Source organism: Microcaecilia unicolor, chromosome 2 (genome assembly GCF_901765095.1).
Source record: "Microcaecilia unicolor chromosome 2, aMicUni1.1, whole genome shotgun sequence".
Classification (NCBI taxonomy): domain Eukaryota; kingdom Metazoa; phylum Chordata; class Amphibia; order Gymnophiona; family Siphonopidae; genus Microcaecilia; species Microcaecilia unicolor.
In genome coordinates, this window is record NC_044032.1 from 260,952,599 (window position 1) to 260,973,996 (window position 21,398).

At 44.3% G+C, this 21,398-nt stretch overlaps 1 protein-coding gene across 1 annotated transcript; it reads right to left on the reverse strand.

The window, feature by feature from the left end:
- Nucleotides 1–38: 38 nt before the first annotated feature.
- On the reverse strand, nucleotides 39–18,537 carry LOC115463492 (5-aminolevulinate synthase, erythroid-specific, mitochondrial-like). Its single transcript, XM_030194044.1, has 11 exons — nucleotides 18,367–18,537; nucleotides 15,320–15,510; nucleotides 14,653–14,832; nucleotides 14,006–14,113; nucleotides 13,658–13,880; nucleotides 13,199–13,383; nucleotides 10,499–10,678; nucleotides 5,034–5,198; nucleotides 3,034–3,302; nucleotides 866–1,028; nucleotides 39–560 (listed from the first exon to the last, which is right to left on the reverse strand). The coding sequence occupies exons 2-11, from the start codon at nucleotides 15,498–15,500 to the stop codon at nucleotides 397–399; spliced, it is 1,818 nt and encodes a 605-aa protein (XP_030049904.1). The 5' UTR covers nucleotides 15,501–15,510; nucleotides 18,367–18,537; the 3' UTR covers nucleotides 39–396.
- Nucleotides 18,538–21,398: the final 2,861 nt, after the last annotated feature.

A 21,398-nucleotide genomic window follows, 5' to 3' on the forward strand; every position in this document is an offset into this window, starting at 1 on the left:
CCGTTGCACAGACGTTTTTTGGTTTTTTTTTTTTTTTAAATTAAGTTCTCCTTCCACTGTACACAGGAGGACTATAAGAGTCCAACTTTCTTGTGTTATTACATTAGCTGAGAATGTAGGAGAGTGGAAGAAGGGGATGATATATGGGAAATTATATAGTAATACATACTGGATAGGTTTAATATACTTGTGCCAGTTTAGGTTTCACTCATACTGAACATTGTATATTTTTTGAACAGTTGCTAGATGTTATCACTGTTTCGTTTTATACTTCTTGTTTTTGGTCCACCAGTAAAGAGATTTAAACCAAGTTCCCCTCTCACATGAGAAGCTTGGTGTAGAATCGGTACTAAAATTAGTGGCTTTGGAGGGGGGAGGGGAGGGGAGCTGTAGGATTCAGTCATAGACTGTGATGTACTGTGGCTCCATGTTGCCGAAGTATGAACGCTCCCATTCGCTCATGAGATCAAAGTGCAGTGGCCGATGGCAGAAGTTGCATTCAGCTGCTGAAGGTTGCTTCAGGGGCAGGCCCACCTCCTTCCATGTCTCTACCAGGCTCTCTGCAAAAGAGACCCCAGAAAATGACACAATTCCACAGCTGCTGCCTGTCCTGACATGAGAGAAGCTACAGACGGGGGGGGGGCCCTCTGCTTAATTGCACTCGGCAGGGCACAGTATATAACTAGGGGCCACCCAAGGGATTGCCACAGAGTCTCCAGTTCTTTTATTTCTTTAGTAAGTACTTGGTGGCAATCAGAGTCTGGGAACTATCAGTGTGATGATTTATATGTGATGTCAAAGTAGTATGTAATGTGGTTAAAATTAAAGGGATAAATATACACATAATAATGAAAAGAGCACTTACCAATAAAGTAGCTAATCATGGGTGGGGTGTGGTGTGGGGAGGGCGCAAGCCTCAGCAGCTCCTCCCCCCGTGGCACAGTTGGGTAGTTGATGGCCTGTGCATAGATGTTGTGATTGGATAGCAGGAGATCACAGATACGTGTGTTCATTGCAGCATCCCCCACCTGTAAAGTTTTAAATAGTATAAGAAATGAAAGCAAATGGTAACAGTTCTCATCTTGGCTGTTGGCACAGCTTTAGGTTTCAGAAGAGTAATGGCACCCTGTTACTTCTCCTCTTCACCATCCCTGCACCAGTGACAATTTTCATAACTATATGCCCCACCGATCATTCTTATTCCTCTGTGTCCCATGCTGCCACACCCTCTATTCTGCTTCATAAACTCTAGTGACTGTCCTCTGCCCCCTCAAGGACATTAATCCACAGCCCTCTCCTCCCCCTCCACTCCAGTGACATGCCCACCTTCAGAACCCTAAGATATCATACTCTGTAAAACACAAGAGCCTTGGCATTGGGAAGTGAAGATCAGCACAGTGAAGGAACAACACTGGCAAAAAGGGTGATAGCACTGGGAGGGAGGAAGAGGAGCGTCATCACTAGGCTCTGTTGGGTAAAGAGAAGGTGAAGAAAGATCATCAGTGGGGAGGAGGGAGAGTGTTACCAGAGGAAGTACAGAGGAGGCATGTAGTTGGAAAGTGGGCATGGAAGAGAAGTGTTGCAGGCAGTTAAGTTGAAGGAGGGGAATTGTGGGTGAGGAGTTGCGACATTACAGTGTCGAAAGCTAATCAAGAAATGTATTAAGTTATGTCCAATAAAAAAGGTATCATCTTATTTTCTTTTCCATGTTTTGTTTGATTTCTATTGATAACCTTTAAGAGTGGACTAACACGGCTACCACACCTCTCTTCCTCACAATACTAATAGAGAGTTCTGTATTAAAATCAATCACGTAATGGTCTAACCATGGAACCTGTTTAACCTCAATCACACATGTTCCTAAATTATCATTTGTTTTATCTATAAAAATCAGATCCTAAGTATTTATATAGCTTCTTGTAAAATTTGTTGCCATCCTAATAATAAAACACAAATAAAAAAAAATCTGAAATCAGGCCATCAACTCTTCCTTCATCAACACGTTTAAAATCTCCTAAAATAATTGTTTTAACTGAATATAAATTACTGTCTATAATAAATTCTGTCACTTAAGAAAACATATTTTAATAAAATACCTGGAGGACTGGATGATAAAACAAAATTAAATTAAGATTAGAAAAATTTTAAACTAAACATCCTAAAGATACATCATTTGTAATATTTTTAGTAAATCCAATACAGTCCTTTAAATAACAATTACTCCTTCTCCCATCTTATTTAGACGGGCTGAGAAATAGCATAATAGCCAGGGGGACACAGCATCTTCAGGAATCAACCACGATTCAGTAATACAAACAAAATCATAATCACCTTCTCTAATCAAATCAAACAACAAGCCTTACAATTAAAATATTGTTTAAAATTTCCGTCTAACTCCAGTTTTTAATCCAGAGAGTTCACCATAATGACTTGATCCAAAATCCAGCCATATTCTACACAAAAATAAACTACAATTTCTCATCTCAATATTCAAACCTTCAAGAATTAATCCAGAAATTTATATAAGACTGCCCTCACTCCACTCGAAGTCTGTGCAGTAGATAGGTGGGAGAGTTTGTTGGGGTTACAGGCTTCAGGGTGGCATGGAAAGAGAAGGAAGGCTTGGCAGTGTCACTGAGGCTGGGATTCATTACCATCATGGAAGAAGGGAATGGGGTCCTGAGCTCTGGCATGAGAGGGTGATAAAGACAGGTGTCTGTTGTGGAAGGGACAGGCACAGGCTGCCACTTGTAGTCCCAGTGTCTGCATGCAAACTGATACAGCAGTGCCTTCTGCACATGCTTAGTGAGGCTGAGGGAACAGATGAACCCAGACTGCTTGCTATAAGGATTCAGAGCCCTACTGATCTGTGCACTGACTTTCCCAATCCTCTGACTGCTCAATTTCCCCTTCTGATGATCTTTTTTGAACCCTGCTCCCTGAGCTGATTTGTCCTGACCTATGACCCCGAGTTTCACTCGGTTACAGACCCCTCTGTTACAGTGCCCTTTTCCTACTGCCCTTCTCACATACCCGTACAGGGATGATGTGACTGGGACAGTTGATGACAGGCAGACCAGCATCTACCAACAGCTGGCGCATGTGTCGGACATTGCGTTGGTGTGCTCGCCTCAGCGCCTGCCCCTCCTCACTCTTCAGCACCTGTACGGATGCCAGGGCCCCAGCTAGCACCATAGGGGGCAGAGAGGTGGTAAAGATGAAGCCAGCAGCATAGGAACGGACTGCATCGATTAGGGAGGCTGTGCTGGCCACATATCCCCCCACACAGCCAAAGGCCTTACCTGTGGGGAGAAGAGAGAGACCACTAGATGAGACACTGCCTAAAGACATTTAGCAAGAGACCATTGTGTAGAGGAAGAGACAGGACAGTCAAGAGAGAATATTAAGATGGGGAAACAGTGCAGAGAGAGACTGAAGAGTGGACATAGCAGAGCAAGAGACCACTGTTGGTGAATAACAGAGCAAAAAGGCTAATACAATACTGCAAGGGAGTGAGATATTGCTAGCAAAAGATGTAAAGAGAAAGGAAGAGACTGGGCTTCTGCCAGGTATTTGTGACCTGCATTGGCCACTGTTGGAAGCAGGATACTGGGCTATGTGGTCTGACTAAATATGGCTATTCTTATATTCTTATGACTACCAGGACAGGACAGGTAGAGAAAGGTGTTAAGATATAAAACAGCATTGGAAGATCAGCCCCTTTTTTTTGGCAAAGAAAAACAAAGGGCTATCAGCCACCATATACATAGACATTCATTCTCTGCACTGGCGCTTGAAGAGATGCACCATAAGTATTGCCATACTGGGACAGACCGAAGGTCCATCAAGCCCAGCATCCTGTTTCCAATAGCAATGGATTTTTACCCAAGTCCATTTTATTAATGGTCTATGGACCTTTCCTTTATGAAACCATCCAGAGTTTAATTCAACATTGAGTGAAGAAATATTTTGTCTGATTTGTTTTAAATTTACTACTTTGTAGCTTCATTGTGTGCCCCCTAGTCCTAGTATTTTTGGAAAGAGTAAACAAGCGATTCATGTCTACCCGTTCCACTCCACTCATTATTTTATAGACCTCTATCATATCTCCCCTCAGCCGTCTTTTCTCTAAGCTGAAGAGCCCTAGCCACTTCAGCCTGTCTCTCACTCCCACCATGCAGTAAGCTGATTACACCCAGTGATCCTGGGCGAGAGGCATCCAGCAGCATTAGCATGGTACCCCCTTCCCATCAGCTAATTACCCTTAGCAGCAAGAACTGAACCATCTCATCTGGGACAGACCATAGGCTTTCACCTAGTGGGTGGGGTCAGTTTTGCACCTTAACCCATTTACTCCCTGTGGCATTAAAGACATAGGTCAGGTCCATTTTTTACTTGCACTCGAGGGCAGTCTGTAGCACAGTTATATGGGAACGGCATGGAAGGTGCTTAGAATCTGATACAACACCAATAAAAATAAGTCCCCACAGATTTACAGGTGTACTTTGTGAACTGGGTGGTGAGGGAGAAGATCCTTAAATACCAAGAAATGCAGTTGGAGACTAGAAAATGTGGAAAAAAGATGCATCCCATTATTTTCGGGTGCCACAGGCTTGATTAAAATGAAATTTCAAGCACACCTGGAGAAGTTGCCTATACATGTTACATCTTAGGAACTTCGGAAGGAAGCTCTCTTTGGCGCAATGAAAGTACTATGGTGAGTGTTAGCAGTAAATTGAGAGACCGAGATTATACTCCACTCACTTGGCATAGGTTTATTACTGTCATGGTATGGATAAAAATAACCCATTTGGAGATATTGCTCCTGAGGGGAATAAGTGACATGGTCTGTGTTAAACCCAGAAATTCAACACTCTTATACCAATATGTGAAACAAGTCAGGAGCCCTGCACAAAAATTATATATATATTTTAATGGTGCTCTTGGTTTGATCTCAACATTTGTACATATCTCCTAGCTGGAGGCTAGAGCCCTTGGGTGGATAGGTTCAAGGGCTGTACGGACATACCTACCCAGTGTCCCTGACACCACATCTATCTTGTGCATGATGCCATCACGCTCCCCAATGCCAGCGCCACGGGCCCCATACAGCCCGACAGCATGTACTTCATCCACAAAAGTGAGTGCACCATACTTGTGTGCCACATCACACAGTGCCTCCAGTGGGCAAATTGCACCTAGACAGGAAAAGGAGAGACACAAAAAGTTTGTTATCAACCCAGATTTGATGTGTAGTGAGGGAGAGTTCAAGTGCATGCCCTGTCTCTGATGTCATAGGCCATCAGTAGCACTGTTGGTAAGTTACTCTCCTGTAGAAGCAGCCATATTTAGCAGATGGCCAGAGTTTACATCATGTAAACATCATACCATTGGTCTTTACTGGCTCTGAGGTCACAAATGGCATGTCAAGCAGATGCTGACATGGGCATGATGTAATTGGTGCTACTCTTGCAATGGCTGCCCCCAGGAAGGCCCAGTACCTCCTCGCTTTAAGCTTAGGCAAAGGAAGTGTAGAGGCCAGTGTATGTGCAATAACAGTAACACAAGTGTTAGCACACATTTAACACCAGTGTGATATCTATCACAGACATTTAACACATACCCTATCTTGATTAACCTAAAATCTATGCTAATGAGGAAATGAAATGTAGAATTATGCTAATCAGCTTATTACCTATTAGTGTAATGAAAACAATGTGTATTAAAGTGTGCAAAATGTGACAGCCCTTTCCTCCGAGGACAAGCAGGCATGATATTCTCACATATGGGTGACGTCATCCAGAGAGCCTGGTTTGCATACTGCCATAGTGCACTGTCACTTTAAAACTTTGAGGCAGTGCCTTCACTGCACATGCACAGGTGCAATTCTGCCCGATGCTCGAGCATGGGACCAGCAATCTACCGTTTTCCCTGGAGCAGAGAGGTTGAGTTTCTAATCTCTCCTCAGTGCGTCAAATTTTTCCATTTTGGTGCCTTCCCTTTTTTGGATATTTTTCTATTTTCTTTTACTTTGTTAATTTTAACCAATTTATTGATTTTTTTTTCAAATTACTTTTTCACTTTTATTTTTCTGCCTTTGATCCCTTCTTTTTGATCGGGAAGTATCAACCTTGTTTGGGCACAGAATTACTCAAGCTCCCCCAGTCCATTGAGCCTTTTGACTTTGCGTCAGCTGTTGTTCCCTCCATGTCAATAAGGGTGCTGAGTGGCATTAAAAGGTGCTATAGGACCATTTAAGGCACAAGCTCCCCTTAACTGGTGTGTTCAGTGGTTGGGTCTGGAGCAATGTCCCACTTAAAGCTCGTAGAGTCCAACGTGAAAAACTTTTTTGTTCTGCATCAGCATCCAGCATGGCAGGGGATTTGGCACTGGACATGGAACCTGCGTCGGCATCGACGTCGAGTGCACCAACACAGCATTGAGAATGTCTGGCATCAGACCATATAAGGACTCCATATCCTCCTACTTGATGGTGTGTGCATTGAGGGAGCTGCAGCATAAAAAATCTAAGAAGCATCACCATCATTCTTTCTCCAGGCACAACAATTCCCCTGCATCGACATGCTCAATGCACAGGAAGTGTCCATACCGCAGTGACTGCACTCCTTCTCTACAACTTATTTCTCAACAAGAGCCTTTGAGGTCCTTCAGATCTCTTACGCCTGCACAAGCTAAAACTCAGGCTGCCTCCACACCTCTTTCCCAGTTGGTACCAACGCCAATTCTACAGGACAAAATCTGGATTATGCTCAAGGAGGAGCTCTCAGGGCTACTACATACACAGTCTATTCAGGCTTACAGGGTGCTTGCACCAGCCTCAGCCCAGCCCGTAGATCAGAGGTTTTCAACCCAGTCCTCATGGCACACCCAGCCAGTTGGGGTTTTCATGATATCCTCATTGAATTCAATGAGGATATCCTGAAAACTCTGACTGGCTGGGTGAGCCCTGAGGACTGGTTTGAAAACCCCTGCCGTAGATACAATGGAGAGAGAGAGAGAGAGAGTCATGGGAGAGGTTCTGCACACTGTCTCAGCATCGACCTTTGGGGGTACCATGAACCCGTCTGTTGTATGTGTCAACATTGGCAGAGGAAATTTCTCCAGCCTCAGAGACTCATCTGTCTTGATGTTCTTCCATTACGAGCCAACGGTCTAGTAGACACACTCTTCCATGTACTTCCCAAGGGGAGTACTTTCAAGAGTCAGATTTGGACCTCTCCTGGGGGACTGAGCGAGACCCACAGGACCTCTCAGCTGAGGAGTCCTATGGCATCCCATCTGACCCCTCTCTGCTTCTTTAGAGATGTAAGTCTCCTCCAGAAAGGTTGAAGGACTCTACTCAATTTGTCTGGCAGTAATCAGTGTCAGTGAGGTAAGCACACTGCCTATGTGGGGACAGGAACTTATAGCAAAGGGAAAACTTCTAGGCCACCGAAGGCACTGTGCTTACCACAGACACTGCTGGTGGCTTGGAACATTTAAGGAGGACAGTGCTGCGGGGAGGAAAAGATTGCTACCGCATCGGGTGGGGAGAGGTGCAGGAAGTGAAATGCCACACCTGTGGATTGTGAGGGGGAAGGGAGATTGGTAGGGAAGGATAAAGATACCAGACTGTGGGGGGGGGGGGGGCAGAGTGAAAGCTGCCATACAATGAGAGAGGGGGAGAGCTGGAGGATGCAGGACATGCAGAGAAAGGGAGGGAAATACGGGGGGGGGGGGGGGGGGGGGGGGAGAGAGAAAGAAGTCACTAGATGTGCAGAGGTCAAGCTTGAGAGTATGGCAAACATTTTTTGAGATGGTTGGTGGTATTGCTAATCATTCCTTGATGCTTATAGGGATGCCATTAGGCACAGTCAAAACTCACAGAAGAACCTAGGAGAGGACTGGTGGGAGGCTCAGAGCGCCAAGCTGGATCCAAATCAAGGATCCATCTGTTTGATTTCTTGGCTGTCCACGGTATTTTTGTCTCCAGCTCTATAACTCACATGCTTTCTGTCCTGCTTTTTTATGGTCTAACTTTCACGTCCATACAGTGTAATAGAAGAAACCATTGTCTTTATAATTCGAGTCTTTGTCAGTAATGAAAAATTACATGATAACTAGAGAATTTTCTCCAAACCCTTCTTTGCAGCTCTATCAAAGTACTATCCAGGGTCGTACATCTTGACTACTGGATCCTTTTGCTGATGATGATTGTCAGGAAAGCAAAGATGCAAATAGAAGAAAAAATAGCCAATACGGTAAAATGGGGGACTTTTTTTTTTGTGATAGGAGGAAGTGCAAAAGTGACACTGTGAGGCTGAACAGGAAGAATATGTAGAAGCTGATGAGGATAACGTAGAACTGGTTAATTATTTCTGTTCTTTATTCAAAGATGAAGAACAGGGAGTAGGACCACAGAAGACAAACAGGGAATAGAAGTGTGGTAGACCCTGAACAATTTTCATAGGACTGTGTTTGTGAGGCGCTAGCTAAATTAAAGGTAGACAAAGTGATGGGCTGGATGGGATACATCCGAAGGTACTGAAGGAAATCAGGGAAGTTCTGGTGGCTCCGCTGTCTGACTTTTTCAATCCCTCTTTAGAGACAGGAGTCATCCCTGAGGACTGGAGAAAATCCAGTGTGATCCCTCTTCATAAAAGCAGTAGTGAGGATGTTTTAACTAAAGGCTGATTAGTCTGGCCTCTGTGGTCAGTAAATGAATGGAAATGCTTCTAAAATAGTGGATAGAGAGATTTTTGGAATCTAGTGGATTGTAAGGCCCATGACAACATACTTTTATTGGAGGTAGGTCTTGTCAGACAAATTTTGGTTTGCAGAGTTCAGCTTTGCTGCAGCTCTGAAAGACATCACAACTTACTAAGTAACCAATAAATTGAGACCAACATGAGGTGGAAATCACACAGGTAATGTGCAGGGATTCTTACATAACCAATGTATCTCGTATGCTTAACTTCTTGTTCCCTATTGCTCTCCCTTAAGACCCTCCTCTGCCTTCTGTCAGGTTCTCAGGTTCAGAGCCCGCGGGACCGGGCTCTGGAGCAAACGTGAGCCCTTGGGCTGCTGCCGAGGAGCGACAGCAGCAGGCAAAACACACCAACCAACACTGGGTAAGCACACCGGCAGGGACTGCAGGCACTGCCCAGCGAACCGGAACACATGGACTGGAATCCCCCGGACTGGAGGACACAGGACTGGAACACACACCGGACCGGAACACACTGGACTGGAGCACACCAGACTGGAACACACACCGGACCGGAACACACTGGACTGGAGCACACTGGACTGGTCCGCACAGCTTCACCTGTGCTTAGCTACTAAGCCCCCCAGGAGTTGAGCTTCTGGGTTTGAGTAGCCGACAGGACTTACTGGATACCGGGTGACATATGAACCAGGACTGGAAACAGAAGTGCTCCTAACCCTAAACTGATCTACGTGCTCCCAAGCCCTAAACCAGCAGGAGTGTTCCTAACAGTAAACTGACAAAAGGACTTCCTAAGCCCTATACTAAAACAGGAGCTCCTAATCCCTGCTCAAGAAAGGGACTTCCTAAGCCCTAAACTAACAGAGCAGGGAACTAAACACAGGTGCTACTAAGCACCAAGCTACAAGCAGAGCTCTACACTAATAAGCTAAACACAAAACTACCAAGCTACCTAAGCACTGCTCTAGCAAGCTAGATACAACTAACAAGGTGCTTCCTAAGCACTACTCTGGCAAGCAACCAGAAGAGCTCCTACCACTAAAAGGGAAGACAGGGGAGCCACAAGGAGGGAAGCTAACACATAAGCCAAAAGTGCTTCTAAAGCACCAAACACCAACAGCAAAGACTGCAATGCTCCCAATAGCACAAACACCAGAAGTACTTCTAACAGCAAACTCTGCAGTGTTTCTAACAACACCAAACCCTGAAGTACTTCTATCAGCAACAGAGCTTCCAAAGCCCTACACACAGCAATGCTTCCAAAACCAAGAGGGAAAAGCAGGAAAGCTAAACACACAAACACCAGTGCACACTGCACTAACACTAACCTGGACCTTAGCAAAAGCAAGCAGGGAAACTAGACACGAAGTCAGAAGTGCACACTGCACCACCCTACCTAAAGCAAACACCACCGTCGCAAAGGCCCTGAAGGAAACAACACCACTTCCTTATCAAGGCCCTCCCTGATGATGTCACACTCCCTAGACCTAGGCAAAAGCACACTGACCCAGAGAGGCCCAACCCACACCAATGCAAAACCGTGAAGCACTTGAAGCCAGTACACCCAAAGAGAGGTAGAGCAACTCAGGCAACACACAGCTGTAGTAAAGTAAAACAATTAACCCCATGCTGCTGGAAGCTGCCAGCACAGAGAGACAGATCCAGCTCAGAAAGGACAGAGAAAAGAAACAGAAGCCAGCTAAGAAGCTGACCCCCAGGAAAGAGGTAAGTTTGAGAGGGGTTCAGACCCCAATCATAACACCTTCTTACCATCCATGGAGTGTACAGTCTCAAAGGCCACAATCTTAGGTTTGCTGGGGTCAGCCTTCTTCAGCAGCTCCTCCAGGTGCGCAGGGTCATTGTGACGGAAGACAAACTTGGGGACACCACTGTTGCGGATGCCCTGGATCATAGAAGCATGGTTGCCAGCATCAGAGTAAATCTCACAGCCTGCAGCAGGGGAGAAAGGTAGGGAAGACCTGGGTGACAGAGACTGAAGCACTCTCACCCAATTCCATCCCCTCTTTGTGCATGTTTGTTATCTGGTTACTGTCAGTGACTGTTGTCAGTTTCAGCTGTCTTGGCCATCGTCAGTGCCTCCTACCCTTTCAGCTAGCTCCTACCTGTTACCTGTTACTGCCAACCTTTATAAATTCATTGGATCTGGTGATAGATCTGGTTCCCACACAGAGCTCTAGAGGCTAGATCTGTGGCAAGTTGTTCCCCAAATTTTGGTGCCCTAGGCACTGGCTTATTAGGCCTGCATGGAAATCTAGCCTTGGTTACCATGTCCAGGTGTGTCTGTGTCATTCTGCATGTGTCTTTAAGTATAATTATCACAATTGATGAAGAGTCCAGTAATAATATCCAAATTCATATGGTCGTTTAAAAAAATAAAATTAAGACTACTACTACTACTACTTATCATTACTATAGCGCTACTAGACGTACGCAGCGCTGTACACTTGAACATGAAGAGACAGTCCCTGCTCGACAGAGCTTACAATCTAATTAGGACAGACAAACAGGACAAATAAAAGATAAGGGAATTACTAAGGTGGGGATGATAAAATAAGGGTACTGAACAAGTGAGTAAGGGTTAGGAGTTAAAAGCAGCATCAAAAAAGTGGGCTTTTAGCTTAGATTTGAAGATGGCCAGAGATGGAGCTTGATGTACCGGCTCAGGAAGTCTATTCCAGGCATATGGTGCAGCAAGATAAAAGGAACGGAGTCTGCAGTTAGTGGTGGAGGAGAAGGGTGCAGATAAGAGAGATTTACCCAGTGGACGGAGTTCCCGGGGAGGAATGTAGGGAGAGATGAGAGTGGAAAGGTACTGAGGAGCTGCAGAGTGAATGCACTTATGTCAATAAGAGGAGTTTGAACTGTATTCGGAAACGGACAGGGAACCAGTGAAGTGACTTGAGGAGAGCGACACTGGTGGAAAATAAGTTGTGCAGCAGAATTTTGAACAGATTGAAGAGGAGAGAGATGGCTAAGTGGGAGACCTGTAAGAAGCAAGTTGCAATATTCTAAACGAGAGGTGATAAGAGTGTGGATAAGGGTTCTGGTAATGTGCTCAGAAAGGAAAGGGTGAATTTTGGTGATATTATAGAGAAAGAAATGCCAGATTTTAGCAGTCTGCTGATTATGTGTAGAGAAGGAGAGAGGGGAGTCGAAGATGACCCCAAGGTTATGAGCTGATGAGACAGGGAGGATGAGAGTGTTATCCACAGAAATAGAGAATGGGGGAAGAGGAGAGGTTGGTTTAGGGGAAAAGATAAGAAGCTCAGTTTTGGTCATGTTTAGTTTCAGATGGCGGTGAGACATCCAGGCAGCAATGTCAGACAGGTAAGCTGATACTTTTGCCTAGATTCCTGCTGAGATTTCTGGTGTGGAGAGGTAGATCTGGGAGTCATCAGCATAAAAATGATACTGAAAACCATGGGATGAGATCACAGTACCAAGGGAAGAAGTATAGATGGAGAAAAGAAGAAGTCAGATCCCTGAGGTACATCAACTGATAGTGGGATAGAAGTGGAGGAGGATCCACCAGAGTATACACTAAAAGTATGATGGGAGAGATAAGAAGAAAACCAGGAAAGAACAGAGCCCTGAAATCCAAGTGAGGACAGCGTATCAAGGAGTAGGCTGTGATCAACAGTGTCAAAAGCAGCAGATAGATCGAGAAGGATGAGGATAGAATAGAGACCTTTGGATCTGGCCAGGAACAGGCCATTGGAGACTTTAGCAAGTGCTGTTTCAGTTGAATGTTTTCAAATTATATATGGTCCGTAGGTTTTCATGCAAATATATGAGACCATCCTTTCAAAATTATGATGTCGATGCATAACCCCTGAAGAAGCCGTTCTGAGTGAAACGGGTCTGGTCGCCATCGGGTGTCAGTTAAGTGCTCGACCTCTTTTATGTTTCATAAATATAAAGATTAAATAGTCATGAAATGGGAAATCTAATCAATAATTGTTGTGCTGCAAAGTTGGACATTGTTGAATGAACAAAAGTTAGAGTATTCTGAGAAACTTGGAAATCTCTTAAAAATGTTTTAATAAAAAGATTTGTTAAAATAATAAAGAAATTAATAAAGCTATAAATGCAACATTTACACCACAAGGTTTTTTAAGACAAGGATGAATGACACAACCCTAGCAGAAGATGCCGAAACTGTAGTATACATTTGGGTGTTTTGAGGTCTTTTTCCTCGTGCTTTAATTTTATTTTCAAAGTGACCATATAAATTTGGATATTATTACTGGACTCTTCATCAATTGTGATATTGCTGTAATTAAGTATATTACAGTTTCAGTTATAATTAAACACCCACTAAGTTTGCCTTGAAGATCTAGCTATAGGGTCATATGCATAGTGCCCTGACTGTGTAGGCCTCGGTCTCCATCCCACAGTAGTATACTGGGTGGTTTGATCATAAACACTGGCAGCAGTGAGGTAACATACCTGGCAGCATCTTGGCTAGAGTGAAGAGGGTGGAATCATTGGCCACAAAACAGGAAGAGAAAAGCAGGGCTGCATCTTTCTGGTGTAAGTCCGCCAGCTCCTTCTCCAACTCCACATGGAACTTACTGGTACCAGAGATGTTGCGTGTGCCTCCAGCACCTGCCCCATGGTGCTCCAGGGTCTTCCTACATGTACACAGACAAGAAGCAATCCCAAACTACTAAATCATGAAAGAAGAGCCACAAGGATGATGGAACACAGCTCAGCCTGGTGAATTTCCACCTCTCTAGCTGACTCTCCACTTTCCAGCTGGCTCTCATCAGCAAACTGCCACACAAAGCCTCTACCCTTATTGCTTCACACTCTAGCTTTCATCCGAGAACCATCATACACAGTTTTTCTTCTTACTTTGCCCTCTAGTTTTTGCTATCTGTTACTCATAAGGGAAGAAGTACTCACGAGATAGCTGCAAGGACTTCAGGATGGCGGCTCATCCCCAGGTAATCATTGCTGCACCACACAGACACCTCCTTTGTCTCTGCCTGCGGGTTCGAGTAGTCCTCAGCGAAGGGGTAGGAGTCTGCCCTGCGATTCACTGTCTTGAACACCCGATAGGTGTGGTCCCTCTTCTTCACTTCAATTTGACGATCAAAGAATTCATCATAGCCAAAGACTGCATCACCTGGGAGCAGGAAAAGGTGAACTCAGTCCCCATCGCAGGAACAGATTCCTTTGAAGCAGCTCCCACCCAACCCCTTATTTTCACAGCACCTCCCTTTATCCTCCTTCCATTAGCCTCAAGCTTACCCATCAGATTGTCCTTTATCAGGTGACTTGGGAGCTTTGGAGAAGGAGAACCAAGAAATCTCTTATGCAGACTGGCCTGCACCTCTAGGAGCAGAGAGGTCAGAGCATCTGTAGAGGTGGAGAGAGACAGAAGAGGATATGTTAAGCAGGGCACACACATTACAATAAAGAATCTGTGTGGTCTCAAAAACTGACATGAATATTTTAGGTAATTCTTACGCTGATTCAATAAATCAAAGCAAACTGTCAACAAAAAACACAGGCAGAAAATCATTGCTGAACATCCTAGTGCTATCCGGATAGAGTTGGGACAGTCTGGGGTGGAGCCTAAGAAGGAGTAGAGCAAAATAGCTGTCCTTACTTATCCAGGTAGCAGCCCTGAATATCAGCCATACCCAAATAAGTTCCGGCAGTTAGCGCATACCTAGGTATTCAGCGCTATATCTGGGTGTGGCCTGGTGCTAAATATCCAAGTATAACTTTAAACACCGCAGTGGGTATTGAAAGCAATGCCAACACAGCATTTAAATATCAGGGGATAGATAAGGAGCTTTGGGTCCATTAGATCCTTGTCTGCCACAGTGACATAGAGACAGAGTTTGCAATCCATCCTGCCCTTCCCTCTCAAAACTACCTATTTATTGCACCTGATCTAAAAGTCTTCACATCTTCCTGCACTTCCTCCCCAGCTCTCTGGATGATGCCGCTCTTCTCCTGCCGCAGCTCAGTCTCGATGAAAGGACATTTGGGCACAGAAGCCTGAGGGGCGGCCTGGACCAAAGTGCGAGCATTCAAGAGGGTCTGAGCTTTCTTCAGTGGGGAAGAGACTGAAATGACAACAACAATGTCTAAATATTTGTAACACTGTCTTTACAGAACCAACTACAGACTTGTCAATATCTTAGGTAACAGGCAATAGTTGTTATGACACCAATGTACCACCTTCTCTTGACATCCCCATTTTTTTTAGTCTGTGTTGTAAACCAGAACCTGTCCCTTTTCTTCTATTAGGCCAATGCTCCCCACTAGTGGTCTAATTCCACATTTGCCAATGAAAAATAAAATATTCACTATCCCTATATGAAACTGCTCTAGGAAACCACTTGCTAGGGTCAACAAGTGACCGAAAGGAAGTAGGTAGGCCAGTCCTAGTTTTACTTTCCATTGCATACTGGGACTTGTAGTTCCTTGAAGGCATGTTGCAACTTCAAGTTCCAGAACTGGTTCAGTCTGTTCCTACTGAAATTAAGGCCTCTAGTAATACTTTTCTTTGTGTACCTTCCCAATACCTGAATACCCCTCTTCCCACCTCACCAGCTGTGGAAGTTGTCTCCTTTGTCCTCTGCAGGTCCACTGGGGAGACAGAGAGGCAACGAGTCACCATGACGGGGCAGCGAGCTGCATCACGTGCATGCAAGGGTCTCAGTGCCCGCAGGAAGACCTGTGGATCCCGATTCAGGAAGGGACATCGCTGCAGGATGGAGGCCATCGTCATTGGCTTGAATCTGTGCAAGGAGCAGGGAGGAACAAGAAACACCCAACCTCACAAATGTAAATGATGATATTAAAAAGTTCATGGTCTAATCAAGTAGGATAACATAGGGGTCCAGGGCCTGCTGTGCAGCAAAGATGTCAGCTTGGGGCAGGGGGCAGTGCCTCATTCCTCTGTGTAATGTGACCTCACTCAGAAAAGGAACTCTTAGAAAAAAGAATTAAGGGGATTTTCAGGGGTCACATGAAAGTCCTGTAACAGCAAGGCTGGGACATATAGAAAGGAGAAGAGCGTACTGAATATGTTACTGCAATAAGCCTGAAAAGAAGGGCAGCTCATTCACCAGTCTTCTGAGATATAATCTTGGCAAAGCTTACATAACCGAGCCACAGAAAGATAAAGCCACTTATCCAGGAGCCAGGGGTAGGGGGAGAGGGGTTGGAAGAAGCATTGTGAGCTGAAATTGCCATTCATCTTTTCAATCTTCTATTTCCTTCTCATGCATGCTGTGCATGGGGATTAAGAAGACTGATTTGGGTGTCGGGGAGCATAGGGTACTAATGCAATGGGCTATTTCCTGACTAGCAATGCACCCTCCCCAACATCCCAAACCTGTCCTAGGGGATCTCCAGCCAGTTTGGATGGATCTATAATGCACTGCCTCCATTATCTGCAAACCTATCTCATGGTGGCTGTTGAGTCCTCAGGGCAGGTTTGGGAAACCCTGCTTTATGGAAGGATTTGTAAACTGCCTTGACCTCTCTGGGTGCTGTGTGGTTATATAAATAAATAAACAAACAAACAAACAAACAAACTAAAATGAACAATATTTCCTTTGAGGAAAAACTCAGCTTAGGCCTAAAGATTTGACTCTCTGACTAGCAACGCCTGAAGGAAAGAAGCAGGCAGTCTAAGAAAACTTATGCTCCAGAGAAAGTTATCTGCGTTGGGACGGCAGAGGAGGTAGAAGCTAGGCAGGGCGGAGAGGGAGCAATTCAATGTAGTGATGGTGTGTCCGGGGTGGATAAGAGGAGAAGAGTCTTATCTTTCTTCTCTCTGCCTGTCACAGACGCACAAATGGACCCACCCAGCAGAAGCTGTAACTTGGTGACCCAGAGCTGCTGAGCTCAGCAGGTTTTATCTCTGTGTGTGTCTATCTACGTTTATCAGACTCTAACATGCAGTTATACACGTAGAGAAACTTACAAGGGGGCAAATTCATGAAGGCTTTTTTTTTTGTCTCCAGCCTGTGTCTAGGGGAGCAGACCTTGATGAATCAGATCCATAGAGTGACACAGAGAAAAATGTATGTGACATACTACTACTACTATTTAGCATTTCTATAGCGCTACAAGGCATACGCAGCGCTGCACACATAAACACACACTGAAGATCCTATCAGTTTGATGCCAGCATTGAATGCATTCTCGCCTGCCATCTGTTTTTATGGTAAAAATTCTTTCACAAGCAGAGGGTCTTCAGTAAGACAAACATTATTGTGGGAATGTTTCAGTGCAACAATATAACGTTGACACACTTGCACACAAATACACCATGCATGCTTCAGCTGTCAGAACACTTCCAAATAACTGCAGGTTGACTTTGGCAACTTCTCCCAGCACACACCAAGCAGCAGAATAACCAGTCCAATCAGAAAACAAAAATAAATCTACCAACATTTTCTCTCCCTACCACATCCTCCTCTCAAACGAAGACCTGAATAATCAAAAAAGATGAACTCACAAGTGTGAAAACAAAATTCTCCAAATCCGTGTCAGGGTGTGAACAGTAAGGGAAGCCCTTGCCACATGAATTCAAGTTAAGTTTAAACACAAACACGGATAGAGGCATTGCCTGGAGCTGAGATGTTCTAGAGAAGAACATAAGAAAAGCCATACTGGGCCAGACCAATGGACCATCTAGCCCAGTATCCTGCTTTTTCAACAGTGGCCAATCCAGGTCACAAGTACTTGACAGAATCCCAGATAGTAGCAACATTCCATGCTACCAATCCTGGGGCAAGCAGCGGCTTCCCCCATGTCTGTCTCAATAGCAGACTATGGACTTTTTTCTCCAGGAACTTATCCAAACCTTTTTTAACCGCAGATAAGTAGTGCACAAGACATTTCAGTGTGTAATAAAAAGAATAAATAGAACACTTCCATTCAAAGCAAAACTTAGGACTTTCATATGTTTACAAAGGCATAGAAGAGGGAGTAACCTGCATGGACTAGCTGTTTAAACTGCTTATTTCATAAAGATGTTTAAGCAAATACAATATACTAAAACCCAAAGGTCTAGGTCTAACAAGGACAATACATAATTCCTTTTGACAAGAGGTCAATTCATAATCTATTGACTAAACAAATCCAGAGGCGCCCAGACCGTTCTGAACATTGGAAAGCTCATTCTCTTAATAGCAGCAATTTCTTCATACGTCCTGATGCTGCAAACAGTAATGAGACAAAGCCACTGAACCTGATACAACAGCCTCATAGCTAAGTCCAGCAGGGAATTCTTAACACTTTTATGATCCTGTCACAGACTGGATGGACCATGCTAGTCTTTATCTGCCATCATTTACTATATTGCTTTGAAATGCCAGCCCAATGTTTAATGAGATATACAAGACTACTTTTTATTCTAAGCTACTTTGTGACACCTGGAACCCATTTACTGACATCTCAGGTGCCAGAGTCTGCCCGCCACTTCATAAGAGAAGGAACATTTCCATAACACTAAGGAACTTTAAAAGGTTACAGTAAAAAGAGCAGCTACAGAGTGAGGTGAGGATGCAGAACACCTGCCTGATGCGACCAGGATCATATACAGACAAAAATGAGAGGGAAGGGGGCAGCATGCCTCTTACCTGTTGCCCTGCACTGAGGACGAACGTGAAACTCCAGCTGGAGCCCTCCCTTTTCTACTCCTCCTGAATCCCCACTGATAACGTCCCTGAATCTATGCTCTAATTGGTGCAAATGTCTCACAGCAGAGAGGAAGAAGTGCAGTCAGTGCACAGCACAAGTACATTTCTGCTCCCAGAGCTATACATAAAGCAGAGAAGTGATCATCCATAAGGAGACACACCCTTCCATCTTCCCACTAAAGACCAGGGGCAGCACAGGCAGCAGCAGTACAAGCTTCCCTCATACACAAACACACTGCTCCATTGCAGAGCAGGGACAGCACAGGCAGCAGCAGTACATGTTTGGAGTAGAGGAGTGTCTTAATGGTTAGTGCAGTGGATTGAGATGCTGGGAAATTGGTTTCAATTCCTGCTGCAACTCCTTGTGACCCTGGGCAAGTCACTTAACCCTCCATTGCTCCAGGTACAATATTTAGATTGTGAGCCCGCTAGGGACAGAGAAAGTGCCTGAATCAGTGGTGTACCATGGGGGGGGGGGGGGGGGGCGGTCCACCCCTGGGTGCACGCTGCAAGGGGGTGCAGGGAGCAGCCTCACAGCTGTCGGCTCTGCTGGTTCCCTGCTCCCTCTGAGGTTACTTCCTGTTCTGGGGCAGAGAACTGCTCCTTGCACCCCCAGGTGCCTGGGAGGTGGAGCTGATATGTCGGGGGGGGGGGGGTGCACAGCGGTGATCCGCCCTGGGTGACAGCTGGCATAGGAACACTATTGGCCTACATGTGTATGCTGTGTATGTCTAGTGGTGCTATAGAAATGATTAGTTTCCCTCATATGCCCTACAGCACAGTGGGAGCAGCAGAGTGAAGTTACTTACCTGTAATGGGTTCTTTGTGGAAAGCAGGATAAGTCAACCACACACACTTCAGGCTTGTTGGATGATGTCACCAGTGTGTGACTGACTCATCCTGCTTGTCCATAGAGAATGCATGTTTCCCTCATATACATATACACACGGCCCCACTGCAGAGCAGGGCAGCAGTACAAACTTCCCCTGCACACATATATGGCAGTGGCATAGCTACGGGTGGGCCGGGCCCATCCACCTTGGCGTCAGGCCCACCCAAAATCAGTGTGTTCCAGAAGAACTCGGGACTATTTACAAAATTGTTGAAACAGCATTTTTTGATGCAAGCTACAATTTGACTTTGGTATAGTAAGGACACAGTGCAGTGATGAGTCTGTATTGTTTTTGTTATTTCCTTGTATTTGATAATTGCTATGTTTTTATTAAATTATTATTATTATGTTTATTTTGTACTCTGCTCTGGATAAGAGCGATATGTAAATAGTAATAAATGAAAACAAAAATGAAAATAATTACTACAATGGTACATATCCTTCAACTTGCTTTATAACAAATATAAACACCTTATAAAGCTGTATTAATAAAACAGGTAAATACCTTTGAAGTAGCAGTTTAACCCCTCTGTTTACTAAGCCATGCTAGCGGCTGCCGTGTGCTAATGCTGACACAACCCATCATTTTGAACAGCTTAGTAAACAGGAGGGTAAATATGTAGCCTAAGAAATCTAATGACCACTGGGGGGTATGGGGGGGGGGGGTCACCCCTGATTCACTCCAATGGTCAACTGGTCATTAAGGGCAACCTTTTGTGCATTATTCGTTATAAAAACAGGTCTAGCTCAAAAAACGTCTTAGTTTTAGTCCTGGACGGTTTTGTTTAGTTCCATTATGGCTGTAAAATGTCCAAGTCTTAGGAACGCCTAAATCCCCCCTTAACACCCTCCCGACATGCCCCTTGAATTTTGAATGCACTTCTGACGGACTTCATAGAAAAACGTCTAAAAATTGGTTTTGGAAATATTGATTTGGACATTTTTATGAGAAAAATGTCCAAATGCTGCTTCATGCTACTTTGTAGGCGTTTTTCTCTTTTGAAAATTAGCTCCCTAGACTACTGCAATGGAATCTACGCTGGATGCAAAGATCAGGTCCTAAGAAGATTACAAACAGCACAAAACACTGCCACATGGCTGATTCAAAGACAATCTCATTATGATAGAGCCACACCACTACTCCAGGCCTTACTTTGGCTCCCCATCAAGGCAAGAATAACCTTCATGCTATGAATACTTGCCTACAAAATCATATTTGGTCTAGCTCCAAGATACATGGCGGACCACCTAATAACCCTACCAATGCACAACATAAACATGGAATCAAGAAACTACCTTACACTCCACTTCCCTAACTGAAGGGATTGCGATATATATCAGTTTGCTCTTCGAGCTTCACATATCTACGCACACAGAATTGGAATGCACTCCTGAAAGCCTTAAAAAAACACATGAGCAACTACTTGAACTTCCAAAAGCAACTCAAAGCTTCTTCAAAAAGTTCTACAAAGACTCAGGGGGACTCCAAACTAAACCTGTTAATCAGATAATTCCTAATTAACTTGATTTTTGTCACTAATCTGTACTCCAGGTCTCTTTTCTGCCACCGTCACAGATCATTTCATCAAATGTAACTACTTTATTTGGTTTGTAAGCCACGTTGTGAAACAATATGAATTGGAAAATGTGGGATATGAATGCTGAAATAATAAATAAATAAAATAGTACAATTGATAATCTTCCACAGGATTCAATTTCACAAGATCCTCTATGTGGTATTCCTGTTAATCACAGTTGGGTTCAATTTCCTACTTTTAAACTAGAACAACTTAAATCAATAATTCTTAAATTTAGTACAGGCTTTTGTGACCTGGATCCCTGTCCAGCTATACTGTTTAAACATCTTTCTTCAGAAGCATATGGTTGACTAATTTGCTTACTTAATTTGATGTTTTCACTGGGTACATTCCCAGAAAATATTAGTGCCATAACTTTAACCTCTTTACTAAAAGATAGTATAAAATCTGGTTGCCAGCATTACGTCAATTGTGACGCATCAATTGCAAAATTATTTAGAGGCATGGAATATTTTAACACTGAAACATGTTTGTTAGCACTT

Bases quoted from the DNA above. Each gene is read 5' to 3' on its own strand.
- LOC115463492 (XM_030194044.1), bottom strand. From the start codon at position 15,500: ATGACGATGGCCTCCATCCTGCAGCGATGTCCCTTCCTGAATCGGGAT. The intron at 14,833-15,319 runs GTGAGGTGGGAA...TTGTCATTTCAG, and splicing joins GGAGACAACTTCCACAGCTG to TCTCTTCCCCACTGAAGAAA. The intron at 3,303-5,033 runs GTAGGTATGTCC...TTCTCCCCACAG, and splicing joins TGTGGTGTCAGGGACACTGG to GTAAGGCCTTTGGCTGTGTG.